Raw genomic sequence first — 18,442 nt, 5'->3', positions numbered from 1 at the left:
GGAGGTAAAATCGCTCCTGTCCCTCTCCCAGGGACCAAGGCGAAATTGATATTTTGTGCATCTTGGTTATTGACTTGTTTCAATGTTTTTGTGCAGGGTCGCCAGGGGATATGATCGAACGTGAATTGAAGATTTTGAAGATTTTGAAGACTCAAAAATGACAAGTTTTTAAGGTTTAAGGCAAAATCGCTCCTGTCCTTCACTGAAGGACCAGGGCGAAATGACTTATTTAGATCATTTTTGGTCTTGGTTGATCAAACTGTAGCATCCAGAACGCAAGGAAAGATGAAGCGAGCATAATGGAGTATCCAGACTTAGTCATTAGCAATGAAAGGTTGAACTTTTGGCCTAGCAAGACAAGTTCGCTCATGTCCCTCTCCAAGGGACCAGAGCGATTTTCTTCAAACACACCCTTTTTTGACCTCTTTTGGACTTGGGCTCTCGTTCATGACTTGCAAAACGATGATATCCCCCCCAGCAAAGGAAATTTGAGATGAAAATTGTAAAGATTTGGCCTTGAGGACAAAAGGCGCTCCTGTCCCTCACTGAAGGACCGGAGCTTGAACTCCAAATTTGCATTATCCTCACAAGATTTAAGTGATTTCGCGATTTGAGGAGGACAAAGGAAGTATGTTTTGCTCGTTGAATATAACTTGAATGGGCCACAATGGGGAAAATCGATCCAAGTTGCAGTAGGCGCTCCTGTCCCTCACCCAGGGACCAGGGCGATTTTTTAAGGAAGCTCCTGTCCCTCTCCAAGGGACCAGAGCGATTTTCCCTCAAGACAAGTTTCTGGCCAAGGAAAAGCAAGTTTTTCGTTTGACATGAATGAAGGAAGGCATAATCACTCCATTGAAGATAATTTTGAAAGATTGCAAAACACAAGTGAGCTCATGATAGCCAAGGCGCTCCTGTCCCTCTCCAAGGGACCAGGGCGAAAAGCACATCATCAAGCCTTTCCCTCCAAATTTGGATGAATCAAGGCCAAGGCACAAGATGGAGATGATATTTGGAATGCTTCAAAGAAGAACGAAGTTGCAAAAAACCACAAGACTTGATGAAAATGGCTAAGGCACTCCTGTCCCTCACCAAGGGACCAGAGCGAAATCTTCAAGTATGCCTAATTTTGGAATACTACTGTCGTTTCAAAGACTCAAGATGGAAGGCGGAGTGATACTCTACGTTCAGAAAGTGATTTAAAGATGACACGATCAAGGGTTTGTACCAAGAACTAAAAGGCGCTCTTGTCCTTCACTCAAGGACCAAGGCGATTTTCATAAAAACAATCATTCCCTTCCAAAACCACGTCAAGGCAAGGATATGCAAAGTCAAAAATGTCTTTCGAAGGACGATGAACAAGGAACCAACCCTAAAAATTGACTATCTTAAGCACAAATGCAAAATTCGCTCCTATCCTTCACTGGAGGACCAGGGCGAAAATCCTAAGAAGGTCAATTTTGCCTTGAGAAAGCAAGCAAAACATGCATAGAACGAGAGATGATAATCATTGCCTACCTCACATCATGAATTGGCGATTTGGAAAATGAAGTCCAAAGATAAATGGTAGGGCGCTCCTGTCCCTCACCAAGGGACCAAGGCGAAAGTGTTTTAAGGTACACTCCTTCCCAAGATGGAATAAATCAAACTCAAGATTCCAAACGAAAATGCCATTTTGGACGTCCAAGATAAGACTTTGAACGTAAAAAGCAAGAAATACAAGGCCAAAATGCATGGGCGCTCCTATCCCTTTCCCAGGGACCAGAGCGATGTTGTTTGATCTCCCTTATTTTTCCCATGCCTAGGCGCCAATGTCCTCTAAGACACATTAAACACCAATTTCGCTAAAACTTAAAATATTTAAAAAATTAAATTGACATTTAATAAGGGCGCATATCATTTAATAATTAATTTAGGCCTTTTAAAAAATCAAAATTTTAATTACAAAGGCATTTAAATTAATTATTATTAAATTAAATTAAAATTCAAAGCGCTTAAGGTGTCTTTTTAATGTTTTTGCCAAAGTCAGCCTCTCCTTTTATTTAAATTTTATTTATTCCTTGGCCTATTTTCCAAGTCGGCCTATGGGCAATTGCAATAGTGAGCGCCTATATAAGAGAGGTATTTTGGAGCATTTTAATCCATCATTTAATCATCTATCCAAGTGCGATTTGGAGAACCAAGGAAGAGTGCGAAATCTAACCAAAGAAGGAGTGCGAACTTTGTTGGAGGCTAGAGTTGGAGCGAATATCCCTCAAGGCATTGAAAACTAAAAGGTGGTGAAGTTGATAAAGGAGACGCATTTGCTAGAAGACTTCGATCTTCATTATTGCCTAGCGAATTTCCTAATTTTGCATCGTTTTAGAGTTAGTTTTCAAGAAGAGGTATGGCGAGATCTCGCTTGTTCAAATTTTGAAATTTTGAATTTCCAATTGCATAGTTATATTTAGGAAATGATAATTCAAAGATTTATCATGAAGTTTCCTAAATTTAAAACTTGAATCCAGTCTATATTTCTACGTTGCAAAGTATATCGCTCATTATGAAATGTTGTGTAGGTGACAAGATGGCAACCCCGAAGACAGGAGCATCCACTAGTCATCCAGCCCTCATGAAGGAAGATCAAAGGAATGAAGAATTGGAGACCAAGATCGTGTCCAAATGGAGCAACATTGGAGATACCAACTTGGGAAACTTCAGTGTGAAGAAGTTTCGAGAGGTCCCTTACATTGGAAAGCCATCACCTATCGCAAGGAGAGTAATTGAAAGTGGCATTATCAAGGCGGTCGGCTTCCCTCCAGCAGTCCAGTGTCCTGAGCTGATGATCGAGTGTGCCCGCCATTATGACCCACAATCCAGATCAATCGTGTCCAAGGAAGGAAACACTTTGGCTTACCTTTCAGAAGAGGCTATCAGTGAGGCCCTCCATCTGCCAGAACATAAAGATATGATTTACAAAAGCTTGGAAGGAGCTAGATCCATGTACGAAGATGAACCAGACACTTGCTTAAGCATCATCAATAAGAATTGGTTACTCAAGAGTCGTCCTCGCCTAAGCAAGGTTCCAAACACACCACATAGGATCGACTTCCAGGAGGAGTACAGAGATTTGATAACCTTACTCAATCGAGTTACAGGGGCTCCTCAAGCCTTCTATTTTGAGAAGTGGATGTTCTACTTCATCCAAGTGATAGTTCAAGGAAAAGGAACAATTCATTGGGCTATAATTATTAGCCATTGCTTGGACGTGCAGTTGAGAAGATTGAAGGCTACCAAGTCCTTCCACGTGAGTTCATACATCATATATGCCTTGATCAGAAGTTTTGAATATGCAGGACTCCCTCACACAGGAGTGATTGGAAGAGGACCGAGGGAAGTCAGAGTCTGTGAATCTTATGTTCATTTGCATCATCCACCTGGAAGTAACTACAAGCTAGTTAATGATACCTTCATGATGAACATCACCAGGACATTGTAGGGTGGGATTCACAATCGGATATCTCAAGATGCACAGAAGCTTGTAAAGAGGTATGGTGCTTAGTTTATCCAATTTCAGAAGTTTACATATATTAGAGTTCATGGGTGTCCTTCACCACCATATATGTTGCCAAGATATCCGACAGACAGAATAGTGTTACTGGAGGTGACTAGGCAATTGGCAGCTTATGCAAAGGCATTCAGACACAGGCATGGAAATGGGATTCCTGTGCCTATCATACTAGGGAATTCAGTTGAGATATGTTCTAATGCTCTAGCCATGGATGATGCAGAAAAGGAGTTGGCCTTATATTCATTTTCATGCTTTGCCTTGAGAGAGAATTTTGATCCTTATGGATATGTAGAAGAAACATTTGGTAGAAAGTACAAGCACGAATTTCAGATAGAGGACTTTTTGATTAATCTCTCAAGTGATTTAGAGGTGAAAAGAAAGATGCATTCCAGATTACCTTTAGATCTCATCCGGAAATGCAAAGTTTACAGAGTGGCCGATCAAGCCCAGGACAGTGGCAGGCATCTCCAATCGTCTTATGACCGAGAGGACAAAACAGTGAAAATCGATTGGAATGAGCCTAAGATTACAGACTTGAGGACTTTGATGGCTCCGATTTTGTCTTGTACTCGCAGATGGGTGGATATACAACATCAAAAGTTGAGAGAACAGAACACATCGATGACTTTTACTTTGGAGGAAAGGCCAGGGGAAGGAGGAGCAAGCACAAGTGAAGGCAATCCTCATCCTAGGAGCACAAATGAAGACAATCCTCACCCTAGATGCGTAAGTGAAGGCAATCCCCATCCTAGAAGCGCGAAGAGGAAAGAAAGACCTGAGAAAAGGGAACCCTCCAAAAAGAAGCAAGAGGCCCATCGAGGTCACTCATCTAGCACATCTTCCCAACATGAAAAAAGGACAAGTCAAGGACAAGAGAAGAGGGTACTTGAAGTTGAGGAATCTATGCAATCAATGGTCCAGAATGATAAACGTGAAGAAAGGCAAACACCTCAACGTTCATCAAGTCAATCTCCCCAAGTCAATGAGCTACATGAAGACAGGAATGATGATGAAGTGACATCTCCTCTCCGAGAAGAGGGATCCGTGCCTAAAGAAATACAAGTTAGAGAGACAAGGTCCGCCATTCCAGACTGGTTAAAGGAGAGGCTAACAAGGGTGATTGTGATCGAAGATGAAGATAATGTAATTGATTTAGAAAGCCTTGTTGGAAATTCTCAGGAAGTGACAGAAAGAAGGCTACCAAGATGTCCAAGATGATCAGAGATGAGACAGGATCCAGGAAGTTGCAGATAGCTACACCAGCAGTAGACAAATATGAAGGAGAAATCCTTGCAGAAGAGTATGATGTAGAAACATTTGAGCTCGATCCACTCACAGCCGAGCAGACACTAGATGATGCCACTGATTCATTTGAGGCACTTAAAGACAAGCTTAGAGAAAAAATGGAAAAGAATAGAAAGCTTGAGCGAGAGGTCGGTGCTTGGAGAGGCTACTTTAGCCATCTCAATCAGCCTTTGGGGCATCAGGATCCAACAGTATCTCCTGTGCAAGCACTTCCCCTTGAATCAGTTGGTGAGGCAGAAAGAGTTAAGAGCTTGGTTCAGCTTATGAGCTCTTGGATTGACAAATCCCATACCGTTGCCATTGAGTTCGCAACAAGAATGATGCAGACTACCCATCAAGCTATCCAGGTCCTTGAGATCATTCATAACCTAATGATAACAGTAACCGCCTTTGCCCACACTAGAGATGTTATCATTCCTGTTCTGCAAGTAATCAGGCAAACACCAAGGAAGATCTTAGCACAAGAAAAGATAATGGATGGAGGAGCTCATAATTTACTCCAGTGGTCAACTCTACTTCAGATGTAGGAAGTTCTTTTCGAAGACATTAGTACGAAATGCAATCAAGTTGAGGAGGTCATTCATCCGATTCAGGACAAGGTGTTTGAGGTGTTGTGTTCTATTCTTGGAAGGAGGATTGAAGATGAGACAGATGTGAATCTTCAAGAGCTGGAGGAAAAGGTCAAAGTCATCTTTTGCAAAGATGAGAACGTTATCACAGATGAGCAAAGAGATCAAATGTTCGCCACTATGCTCCTGATTGAGAAAATCAAGGAACTCGAGCCTGGATGGGACATAGCTCTTCTCAAGGCTTTCGATCAAGTCATCCACTTGGAGGAACGAATGAAGAATCTTCCAGAGATTCCTATTGTTGAGATTGAAGGAATCGTGTCCAGATTCACTGCATATGCTAAGAAGGAGCATTGGAAAGGGAACAAGGTTCTAGAAGAGAGGTTGTTATAGATGATGTGGCACCTTAATTATCATTGGTCTATGTTTCCTAGATGTTTGTGCCAATTAAATATTTGGCTATGCATTTAATATTGTTCAATAAAAGGGGAACTTTTTGTAATAAAACCCTAATTAGGGTTTAGGTGTCAAAATCTCAGCCATTGATCTTCTTTTGATCTGGGCCGTTCATTGTAATTGATGATGCTATATATACCCTCATTCATTTTCATTTTAGAATAGAGAGATAGATAGAGAATAGCATAATAGAGTTAGAGCTTTTGGAAAGAAGAAAGTTATTTTGTAGCAAGATTGAGTTTTGAAGAAAGAATTTTAAGCAATTGTTGTCTATTTTGGCTTTGAGATCAATAAGATATTGAAGTTATGGTGTTTTATTGCAATTCTTGTGGCTACTTTCATGGTTGCTTACTTTCTTGAATCATTCTTGATCGAAGTAGTGTTTAAATTTGAAGGACTAAGTGTTGAGCTCGATCTTTGGTGAGATTCACATTCCAAACCACTAGCTTCTTACTGATTGTAAGGACGCCTTGTGTGGTCAACTGGAGATATTTGGATTGCTTAAACCTTCAGTCATTATTGAACTATTGACATGTACCTTCATGGTGGTGTCTATGATTCTTGATGATTTGAAAATCAATAATCACCTTAGAAGATCGCATCAATCTCAGTAGAGTTGTAATTCCTTGGCAATACTGAAATTGGTCGGATCTTACCAAGTCGAGCCTACATTGAGTCATTCTTAGGATTAGATTAAGATTCAGCTCTTGCAAACCCTACCTTTTGATCTTTTTGAGAACTTGTTAGTTTTAGGAAAAATTGTTCCTGAGCGGAAACGTAAGGCCCCTTGATGAAACAACATTCACAACGGCCACTGGTGCTTATCCACACGTAGAGACCCTACATTACAGAACCTTGGAGTCGCCCTGATTGATCCTTCTTCGCAACATCTTCAGCAATCAGAGGCTTTATTTAAGAGAGGATAAGGTACCCTTGGGTATTTTATTCTGTGTTTGATTCTGTACAAAATACACGTCAACAGGTTGTAAGAGGAAAGAAAACAATATAAAGCTTATTCACATCCTCTTCGCTCTTTTATCTATGAGTGCTTTATAATTTACTATAACAATTAATATACAATAATTTAGCAATGGGGAGGACAGCAAAATATAGAAAAACAGGTCCTCAACATGATATTAATGTACTTTTAATAATTTTTTTAATGCAATTTAAAATTAGTCAAATTTAATTATTAAATACTTTTTTTCGAATTTTTTTTGTCAAAAATTTAATCCAAATTTTATCTTCGCCAAACTCTAACACAAACACAAGCCTTATGACAGTCATATTCATTATAACATTATGCCCATTTGTACCTTAAGCAATCCCTGAACGGTATAGGGTCTTGCAATTGAGCATCTCTAGGCAATAAACAACAATACACAATCAAAAAACATTGAATAGCAGCAATGACCCTAACATTAAGCTCCTTTGTACCTTAATGCTAAGTAGTGTACTAAGACCCAATTTCCATCCATGCAATGCCTCAATGGTGTATGATTGTAGTGGGATCCAGTCTCCAGTGAGAAGCATCTCTAGCCAATAGACTGAAAACACCAATACATAACCCAAAAACATTGAAATGCAGAAATGGCAAAGGCGAAGAAAAAGTACTGTAAGGCATCCTAAAGCCTTTATTTGAATATTTTCCAACATTTATTCCATTACAATTTTGTGAATACAATAACATAACACGTATGGTGGCCGTAACAAATTAGAAACTTCTCAACTTTCCATACTCATCACAAAATAAACACCTCTAGTCTCCTCATAAATTAAGGAATAACAATTTTTTATTTTCCTGCAAAGCCAACAACCATGCTAAGACAACTAAATTTCTGGATGGGGGGCACACCCCAAAATTTTTCAAGTCTGATCAGGCAGATAAACTTCTCTCATGGAAAAAACTAAAAGGCCTCAAAAAAGAGAAGAATGAGTTCATATACACTTGCCATGAAAACTTTTTAGATGTCCTTGTAACTTCTGCAACTCTAATGGATAACACCCAAATCATATATCTTGTTTTCTTGGGGTATGCCAAGTTACAAAGTTGTCTTCAAGACAATTGCTATTCACCTTTTCTGTTTTTCTTTGTAATGCTGAGCAACATCCTCAACTAACTTTCTCGTGAATAAATATTTCTTCTCAAAACCCCATCCAGGATTGCTCTGCAAAACATTTAGCAAGCAACCGGCTTAATGTATGCAGTAACAATATATAATTAAGAAGCTTATCCAATATACTCAATTATATGAATAAATAAAATATAAAAAAGATTTTGTGTGTTCTTAATATTATTGATCAGTTGATATTCAAACCCAACAAAACCTGGCAAACCTTTACAAATAAAATTAAACTAATAATTTTTAAGTTTGCCATTAATAAAGGTTTCTGAAAATAAATTTCCATGTCAGATGTCCCACATTGACCAGCAAATAATTCTTACCATCTAGATTTCCCCTCACTAATAATTTTCTATATTGTTCGATATACTATCAAACTATAAAAGAAAAGCATGCCAATTAAACAATTAACTCTTGCCACCTGGAAGAAAAGACAAGAAGTATATTTCAGCAATCCATGTTTGTTAAGTGGGTATCCCATACGGACAATAACTGGTGAACATGATTACCACAAAAAATAGGCAGCATAAGAAGCCTTAATCTTTTTAAGGGGGCAGCTAGCTGTCTGCAATGTTATAAAAATTGTCTACTAACTACAAACCTTACCTGCCCAAAGCTACTTCATAGCATTTGAAAAAAACCTAGGGATCAAATGCATTACATTTGATAATGCCCTTGGTTGGATTTGTCAACCACTGCCCTTGTATACTTGTTAAGAAGAATAATATATTTATTTGTTTGGGCTAGCTTTTCTTTCTTACCTAAGATATTGCACCTGTTATACAGTTCTTAAAAGTTAAAATAAATAAGAAATGTACAATAACCAACTGAGAAATTCCACTTCAAGTTTATTAAGTAACAGAGCATATAGTGTGACTCCACAGCTAATGAAGCTTCTATCAACTGAGAAGGATTAATAGAAGTAAGTCGTGTGGAGGGTTCTAACAGAATCACACTTTAATAAACAAAACTGCAGACAATGAGACAGGAAGATCTGTATTCTGATGATTAAGGATTCTTGTCACTCAAGCAATTGCAAACCTCTGACAGGACCGTTGTGCCTCAACAAGAGTAAAACAAACAGCAAAGAAAAATCAAGCAGGATATGCTTTTAAGCTTAGGCTCCAAACTATAAATTGTCTAGAAATGTTCTCCAATTATTATAATCATTAAAACAAATTGTCGATAGGATCCACAACCAATCTTGCTAAATCTGGAACTGTGATTATAATAGTCTCCATTGATTAGCAAGTTAAGCAAGGCCCGTGACTTACCCATCATTCCTCATATGTACAGATAATCTTAAGGCTGTGTTATAGGGAAGCACAGTGTAGAGATAGTGTAAAATATTGAAAGGCGTGAACATCTTTGCAACTTGTTCACAGCGTTTCTGGGATGAACAAAAAAGGATCTCTTGCAGGTTGAGAATAGTCTGCAAAATCTACAAGTTTTTGCCAAATTCATAAGTTTTCTGCCTAGTAACCTGCAATAGACTTGTGAACCAAGTCCTGTAGATAAACTAACAAGTTCCTCAGCAAGACTCACCAAGTTATCACTCTGTAATTTTTCAGAAAAAAAATATGCGAACAGTGATTGAAACCATTCTTTTCATTTATTTTTCCCCATTTCATCTTCAGCACCTGCACTCTCAGTAGATAAAACTGATCATTGACTGATTGGGAGTACCATTAAAAGATTTATTGATGATAGCACACTCGACAGTTATTTCTTTTGATTTCAACCTTTTTTGACTTTTTTTTAAATTTCGAACCCTAAAAAATGAAAGCCCTACTGCCATGTTGCTGAAATGTTTATTATTCCCAGAGTTACCATTAATTTAAAAGAATAGCCATTTCAAGGACAAGGATGAGCTGTCTCACTGCTGCCTGCATGGGATTACATCCCAAGGACATCCATACATTGCAGGCATGACAAAAGGATGCCCTGCTGTCCCCAGGGTACCCAGGCAACCCTGTCAGAAAAAAATGTTTTCAGATCACTAATTAACCTCTATAAAATTTCTTTTTTGAAATGTCTGTGAATTTGCAGAGGAATCAGAGCAAAGGACAACATGGCATCACTTCACATCCCACATCCATCTTTAATATCATATATGTGCCAAAAAACACTTTTAACATTCACCATCTACAGATTTGAAGAAGCCATTTATCTATGTTGATCAGGCAGACAATCTTTCTCATTTCGATCACAGAATAGAACTGCATCTAGGAATTACCACTCGTTTTACCTATATCTAGATCAATTTGCATTTCCAGAGTCCATATCTGTATCTAGATCAATCACCAATATATTAACTATTTATATAATTTTATCTATGTACACAGGCATGTCCCCTGCATTTGCAGACACCATCCCCTACTTGAAATGTTGCAGGGACGCAGGGATAGCTCAGAAACATTCCACAGCCTTCCCCAATTCACTGGAAAAACTGGAATTGTCCTGGGGAATCAAAAAAAATATATTAGGAAATATTACACCTATGGCCCAGTCGAAAAACATACAAAACTGAAAAAAAGGGGTACATGATCACTCTCACAGGAGTCAATTTTCCATTAGGAAGAACTGAACTCTGTCTGGAAGCATCCCAGATATCCTAATGATTGCTTCTTTAACATATTATATTACAGTGCTTGTTCCATGTTCATTTGCTGATATTTGAATTTTGGGCTGTCTACACAATGTGTATGTACCATGCTCTATCGCACAAGCAAGGACAACAAATTCTGTGACTGAATTTTATTCCTCAGAGTAAGATTTCAGCTCCATAGAGGAAATCCAACATGTTTTCATCATTTTCAATTTGTGACTAAGATTTTGGCCAGTGGGAAGTCCTTATGTCTGGTTAGCTAGTGGGAAACAGATTTTGGCATTTCGATATATAGACAATAATTCGCAGAGTTTGGCAAGTTGTGCTTGGTCTGCAAACATCTACAAGGTACAAAAATGTGTCCAAAAGGAGCAGGCATATTCACTGCCATCTGAGGAATCAAATTACAGAAAGATTGCTAGACGCAGTATATATCTGTGCCAGCAGTTCAGAAAAGGATTTCCCCAAGTCACCGAAACAATTTGTGAAATCATCATACAAGAAACACAAATGAGTAAAATGGGAGCAATCATATTCCATATCATCTTGAGGCATCAAACTATGGCAAAGACTGCTACATTCTGTATATATCTTAGCTAGTACTTATAGCAAGGATTTCCCACTCAAGGCACTATAATAATTTGCCAAATCATCTAAAAAGGACACAAATGTGTCCAAAAGGAGCAGGTATATTCCCTATCAACTGAGGCATCAAATTATGTAAAGATTGCTACACTATATATCTTTGCTAGCACTTCTGGTAAGGATTTCCCCCTTTAAGGCACTAACACAATTTACTATTTCTTTTGACGGTTATTGGTTATCCTTCTTATGTGTGCTATTCCACTTTGGAGGCAGAATAATTCAATTCGATTGTCATATTCTGGCATATGCCATGCCTTGTATTTTTTATCTCTGAGTCACAAAAACAACATCATACTAATGTCAAGATTCATAGAACTCAACTAGTCAGTTGCATATAAAAAGTTACCAAAAGAAAAAACTTGTACAAACTATTTACAGATTTCTTTTGAGTAATATGTGTACCATATAAAAACAGTAAATAAGAATAAACCTGAAGGGATAAAAGAGCACGCTCTGTGAAGTTTTTCACAGACTGATGTGCATTATCAGGAATGTAATTTGCAAGCCTCTTCAGATGTGCTTGTTCTTCTCGAGCACTCAATCTGCCATAACCACTATAACAATGTAGAAGCTCCCTCAAATACGGAGCGCTCCTCATTGTATCCTCCAGAAATGCCTATTCAAAATTGCCAAAAAGACATCAATAAAAATCACAATGGGAAAGTTGTAACTGAACCCTAAATTTAATGTGTACTTGAAATGCAAACTCCAGGAAAAAATAATTTAAAATAGAAATGAAAAATAACAGAACAAGAAATTCTGCAAAAAATGGCAACAAAGCTTATGAGGGGCTCACACATCAAAATAGCATCAGTACAGCACATATATATTTACAACACCAAAAATCCAAATTATTCCCTCACAGATTTAGGCTTTCATTGAAAGGGAGTTTACATGATAAATTTAAGATAGCCGATACACTTATTCACGTTTGAGCTTGTCTGTAATGTTAAAATGAAAAGATGTAGGGATACAACAACACAAAAGATTATCACTGGGGCTTGCCATAAGCATACTCTTGAAAAGTGCAAACACACACCTCGTTCAGAGGGCAATTATTCACAAATAACTAATAAGCAAGTAGGATATTTCATATTTTAATCAAACATGCCATTGATAGTTTCAATATCTTCATATTCTCCACATGATATAGTTCATAATACCAAAAAGAAAATCAAACAATGGAAGGTTTGTATCTTTGAGGTCTCTACATGCTATTGCCCCAAGTCAACTTATCAAGCTTTGGCCTATTTTAATGTGGATGAAAAGTAAGCATGTGTAGTCATGAAGACTTACGCAGGAATCAAAATGTGGTATAATACTATAATGCTTTCCAAATTTAGGACACAATAGATGTCAATGCACCCAAGAATATCTCGAAATACTGAGGGACATTATTAGAGACAGAATTTATATCTCAGCAGCAACAATCACAAGCTACGATCCACAATAAGTATAGATGACCCTGTTCTGATCAGCAACTTGTCAGCATAATCACCATAATTGCAAAAGATGTATGACTTCGTACCACTACAATCATTAAACAAAATCATTAGACAGTATTTATATCTAGCAGTGACAATTACAGCCGTGACCCCCAATAAGTATAGATAACCATGTTCTGATCACCAATTAATCAGCATAGTCACCATACTTGCAAAAGATATATTAGAATTCGTATCACAATAATCATTAAAATTAAACATTAGATACATTGCTAACATACATGACTTCCATAATTTTAAGGATATTCACATAATAAGATGTCAGCTACTCTTGACAGCTGTAGGACAATTTAACATTAAGATTCCTCAAAATCTAAGTTGCAGGGTTCGCCCCTGGGAAGCCCTGGTACGGGTCCGGGTTCGACCGGGTCCGTGGTACGGGTCCGGTTCGACCTGGGTTCGACCAAGGTTCGTAAAACCCAGGGTGGGTTCGACCCGGGTCGAACCCGGGGTCGAACCCAGTCGAACCCGGGCGGACCTAGTCGAACCCGCGTGGCTGGGCGGCCCAATAAGTTAAAAAACAAACCAAATTTTATTTTTTTTTCAATTCCGCCTTTAAAAAAGCGAAAATTATAACCTAAAAAACACTTCTAAAACATCTTATTGACACATTTCACCTCATTTGTGTTGCAAACAAATTTTTTATGAGAGCAGGTTGAAGAGAGGTTGAACAAAATTTGGCTTCCAAGATCAAAGAGGAGGAGTTGAAGACTGATTTTAGAAGCTTCAACAAGTGTTGCAGCATCATTTCCATACATTTTCAAGCTTCCATTGGCAGCAAGAGGTAGGTTTTTAAACATTTTTTTCCAACTATTTTTGTTTCACAAATTGTCAAACATGAAACTTGAATTTTTTTTCATTATTTAGTTTTTGTTTTTGAATATGTTTATTTTATTTCTTGCCATAGGAACTAGAATGGCATCTACATCTTCCTCCATTGGCAATGAACAAGTAATTGCAAAACAAAGAAATGATCCAAATTCTCCCTTATGGAAATATGTGGACATTATAAAACAACTTCCGGGAGGTGGGGGATTCCGTTGGAAATGCCATGGATGTGATATTGAACGTAATAGTTCATATTATCGAGTGGTAGGCCATTTGTGTGGAATAAAAGGAAGAGGCATCAAAAAATGCCCTGGCAAAAATGGTAAACCTATACCAGATGAGATAGTGATGAAATATATTAGGGAGCATGAGGCGGCAGAAGAGAGGGAAGCCCGTAGATTGAACCAAACCGCATCAAAGAAAACAAGGGGAATGCAAGGCCCTTCTAATCCCAGTATTGTAGTAGAAGACCACCCCTTCTTTGCCACAAATGAACCTCAAAGTGAACCACCCTTGACACGTAAAAGAACAAAAGGGCCTTTAGAAACCGCATTCCAAAATGAGAGTAGAGACAATGCTGATCAAGATATAGTAAGGTGCATTTATGCAAATGGTTTGTCATTCAATGTTGTTCACTCCCCATATTGGAAGCAAATGATAAAAAGTGTTAATGAGGCACCAAGAGGGTATAAGGGCCCCGGTTATGAGAAGGTACGTGGAACATTATTGGAGAAAGAGGTGAAGAGGGTTGAAGATGCATTGAAACCCATAAGGGATTCGTGGGTTGAGACAGGTGTAACAATTGTTTCAGATGGGTGGAAAGATGCTAAAAACCGTCCCTTGATCAATGTCATAGCGGTGTCCCCTAAAGGGGCAATGTTTTTGAGAGCTGTGGATTGTGAGGGCCAAATAAAAGATGGCGAATTTATTGCAGAAATTCTCATCTCTGCCATTGAGTCTGTGGGACCCCGCAATGTTGTCCAAGTCATAACGGACAATGCAAAAAATTGTAGAGCTGCTGGTTTGTTGGTTGAGCAACGCTATGATCACATCTTTTGGACACCTTGTGCGGTACATTCACTCAATCTTATGCTACAAAGGATTGGGCAAAAAATAAAATGGATCAGAGATGTGTATGCAGAGGCTGAGGACATCCAGATGTTCATCACAAACCACCACATGTCTCAAGGGATTTTTAGAACCTATTCGAATTTGGAGCTATTGAAGGTAAGTGAAATAGTAATTTAATTTTACATTTTCTGATTTTTTTGAATTTTCAATGTTAATAATATCATTGTGTAAGCTATATTGTGTATTCTTCTTTAAAGTTTGGCTTTATTTTTTAATAATTTGGCATTAATTTGTGTTATAGGTTGCTGAGACCCGTTTTGCATCAAACACAATCGTCTTAAGACGACTTGTGAAAGTTAGAGTGGCACTATGCAATATGGTGATCAGCACCAATTGGACTGTATGGAAGCAAAGTAGCACTGAGAGGGCAGGAAAAATTAGGGATAGAATATTGGATGAGAAATGGTGGGATCTTGTTACATATCTCCTAAGTATCACTGAGCCCATCATGAGCATGATTCGCTATACAGACATGGATAGGCCTTGCATAGGTGAGATTTATGATGGCATTGATTCAATGCTTGAAAAAATAAAGTTCACTATAAATGAAAAAGAGAATGATCCTCAGGAGAAATTCTTCAAAGAACTGGAATTAATTATTGTAGAGAGGTGGAATAAGATGACCACTCCTTTGCACCTTCTTGCCTATGCCTTGACACCTAAGTACTATAGCAATCAGTTTCTTGATAAACCAGGAAGGATTCCACCATGGAGAGATCTAGAAGTATCTGATGGGTATAAGGCAGCATTTCTTAGACTATATCCCGATGATGATTTGCGAGATGTTGTTACAAATGAGTTCATAGAATTCGCAAATGGGAATGGTCTAAGTGTTGATGCACTTCGTCATAGATCCAAGAAAGATGCTCATAGCTGGTGGTACTTCCATGGCACATGCTTCCAACACCTACAACCCCTCGCTATAAAAGTTTTATCACAAGTAAGTTTAATTAATTAAAATTTTTAATTTACAAGTTTTAGTTTATTTATAGTTTACTTTGTCTTCATAGGTTGCTAGTAATTTTATTTTTATTAATGTATAACTTTAATTGTTTACTTTGTCTTCATAGGTTGCTAGTTCATCTGCTTCAGAAAGAAATTGGAGCACATATTCTTTCATCCACTCAGTAAAGCGCAATAGGCTGCTATCAAAAAGAGCGGAGAATTTAGTATATGTGCATTCCAACCTACGTCTTCTTTCACACAAACAACATGACTACACACAAGGGGAAACAAAGATGTGGGATATAGAGCCAGAGCATACTGATTTGGATGCTCCTGGTTCTCAGCTTCTTGCATTGACACTTGATGACTCGGAAATTGAGCCAACTTATAGTGAAAGTGCAAGTGGCATTGGCTCATGTAATGTCAATGTCAATGAGGATGAGGAGGAGGAGGAGGAGGAGGAGGATGAAGAATTAGATGATCCATTTGATGATTAAACTTTTAAGTTTATATTGTTGAAAGTTGAAACAATGATACTTGAATATTTTGTCATTTTGATATTAAACTTGATGTATATGATGCTATTATCAATTATGGTATGATCATGATGCTATGATTACAAGTTTATGTTTGTTTTGTTGTTCATATGATGCTATGTGACATGCATATTTTAATTCATGCTTATAGGCTTTGATATATATATATAATATATATATATATATAAATTTACATGTTTTTGTACTAACGAACCCAAACGAACCCAAACCCCTTTTCAAAATTTTGCCGTACTGGCGTACCGGGTTCTTCGAACCCGAACCGGAACCCGAACCCGAACCGGCAACTTAGCTCAAAATCAGAGAAATAAAACCTAAAATAGGATGCTTATAAAATGCCAAATTGTCATATTATTGTACCTGATTAAGTAATCATAAATTCCAGTTGGTTATGACTTAAAGCAATAAAATTATCAGGTGATCCATTACAGCACCATATAAAGCTACCAGATAGGATTCACTTTGGCCTCCATTCAATATTCAGTCCCGGTTGAGGCTATCTAGCCCTTAAAAGGGATTCAAACACAGTAGCAATGCACTAACTAGGACCTTAGTAATATGTACCCTTCTGTATAGTGTATCCCCCGGTTCACCATCTCATATACCTGCAGCTTGCACATAGGAACATGGATCCATGTCTACTTTTAAACAAGTCTCTTCGTAGGATCACTCTCTATTCTGATCATAGAATGCAGCCTTATAGCAGATCCTCGATACATTTTGTGGGACTATTTGCTTTACTGGGTCAAGAATTTCTGACGGGTTTCTCAACAAGCCAGAATTAAGGCCTGAAAAGTAGGTTCCACCTGCTAGAGTTATCTGTTAGGAATTAGTCCACATGGGTGTTTCGGTTTGTTAGTATGGTTTGTATATCATGAGTATAGGTTAGGATAATATAGAATTATTTGGATGTACAAGTTTGAATTTATTTATTGGTATTGAGTTGTTAAAACAGCTCATTTATTTCAAGTGGTTATTGAAGGTATTACAATCCTCCTATTGGAGGTATAAAGCTATTGTTAAAAAAATAGATAGAAAATAAAGTATAAATCTATTCTGATAGACTGGAATAAAACAAATAAAGCAATGAACCCTGCAGATTATATTCAAAAAAAATAAAGCAAATATAATGTTTTAGGACAATAGCAAGGGCAGTGTTGTTCTTGGAGGGCCTTCATTGTCCATAATTATGGTAAGAGTTTTTGTGATAAAAGGGTGAGTACTTATGAAAATTGTGTAATTTGGTTAACCCATCACTGAAGTACATTGCAGATTGATTGTCTTTGCAATTTGAAGGCTCAAGTGAGTATTTTAACTATTCTATGTATTGGTTGTAGTAGAACAAAATTTCAGAAATCTTCAACTGTAGTATAAAATTCACGTGTACATTATTTTTGTCTTTCAGATCTCAGAAATTAAATAATTCAAACTTTTATGGCAAGTTTCTGATTCTAAAGTTTTAGGATTAAGTGTAATGTCCCCTTGCTGGATCATTCCCTATTTTGCCCTAAATTCACAAACACCAAATGGAACAGGCATATAATCTAGTTAGGGGTACATTTCTTTACTTCAGAATGAGATGAATTAATTCTGATTATGGAAACCTGAAATCAGTTAGGTAATATTGCAGGCACAATTTATGAGGTAAATTTATTATTAGAGCAAGGAAATCATACATTCAGCAAGTCTAATTTATGTGTGAATCTCAGACATAGAAGATATGGCATAAGGAGGCATGGTAGGGTGCCCTGAGACAGCTATTCTCCCTCCATGCAATCCTCCTCCATTCTTCAGTGGCTGGAGATCCCTATTGTTCATCAATAGTCCCTCAACACACGAGTTGGAAAGGGAATTGCAATAGAGTGCCCTTAACAGTTCTCCCTCTCAAAATGCAGTAGGGTGCCCTATAATTCTGTTCTCCCTTAATTGCAGATTCCTTTTCTTACACCTTTGTGACAGACTATTGCAAGGATGTATTTATGTTTTAATACTTATTTAACCAATAACAGAGATGCACCATAAATTCATATATATAAAACTAAACATAGTTTCTACATTACCACTGTGGATTGAAATATTAACATGTTAGACTCAGATCTGATTATCGGTTATAAGTTATAACATTTAGAATTTTGTATTTTATCTCTTGTTCGATGCTTGAGGAATTGGATGTGTTTGAATGATTTGATGATCTGATTTCTATTTGTTAGTTCTCACCCAATGAAT

General features: G+C 37.6%; 2 protein-coding genes across 2 annotated transcripts in view; one reads left to right on the top strand and one right to left on the bottom strand.

The window, feature by feature from the left end:
* Positions 1 to 7,488: 7,488 nt before the first annotated feature.
* LOC131069100 (uncharacterized) overlaps positions 7,489 to 18,442 on the bottom strand; it is a 30,848-nt gene continuing 19,894 nt past the window's right edge. The window contains exons 3-4 of the mRNA XM_058004410.2: positions 11,684 to 11,869; positions 7,489 to 8,045 (exon numbers count right to left, since the gene is read on the bottom strand). Coding sequence (XP_057860393.2) covers positions 7,950 to 8,045; positions 11,684 to 11,869 — 282 coding nt within the window. The 3' untranslated portion in view covers positions 7,489 to 7,949. The remainder of the gene's footprint in view (positions 8,046 to 11,683; positions 11,870 to 18,442) is intronic.
* Positions 13,301 to 15,359, top strand: LOC131874591 (uncharacterized). The gene is made up of 2 exons (XM_059218154.1): positions 13,301 to 13,542; positions 13,666 to 15,359. Exon 2 carries the CDS (start codon positions 13,674 to 13,676, stop codon positions 14,832 to 14,834), a length of 1,161 nt encoding a protein of 386 aa, XP_059074137.1. The 5' UTR covers positions 13,301 to 13,542; positions 13,666 to 13,673; the 3' UTR covers positions 14,835 to 15,359.

This window comes from Cryptomeria japonica, chromosome 1 (assembly GCF_030272615.1).
Source record: "Cryptomeria japonica chromosome 1, Sugi_1.0, whole genome shotgun sequence".
Classification (NCBI taxonomy): Eukaryota; Viridiplantae; Streptophyta; class Pinopsida; order Cupressales; family Cupressaceae; genus Cryptomeria; species Cryptomeria japonica.
Note: the sequence above shows the minus strand (reverse complement) of the source record. Positions and strands in the feature narration are given on the sequence as shown.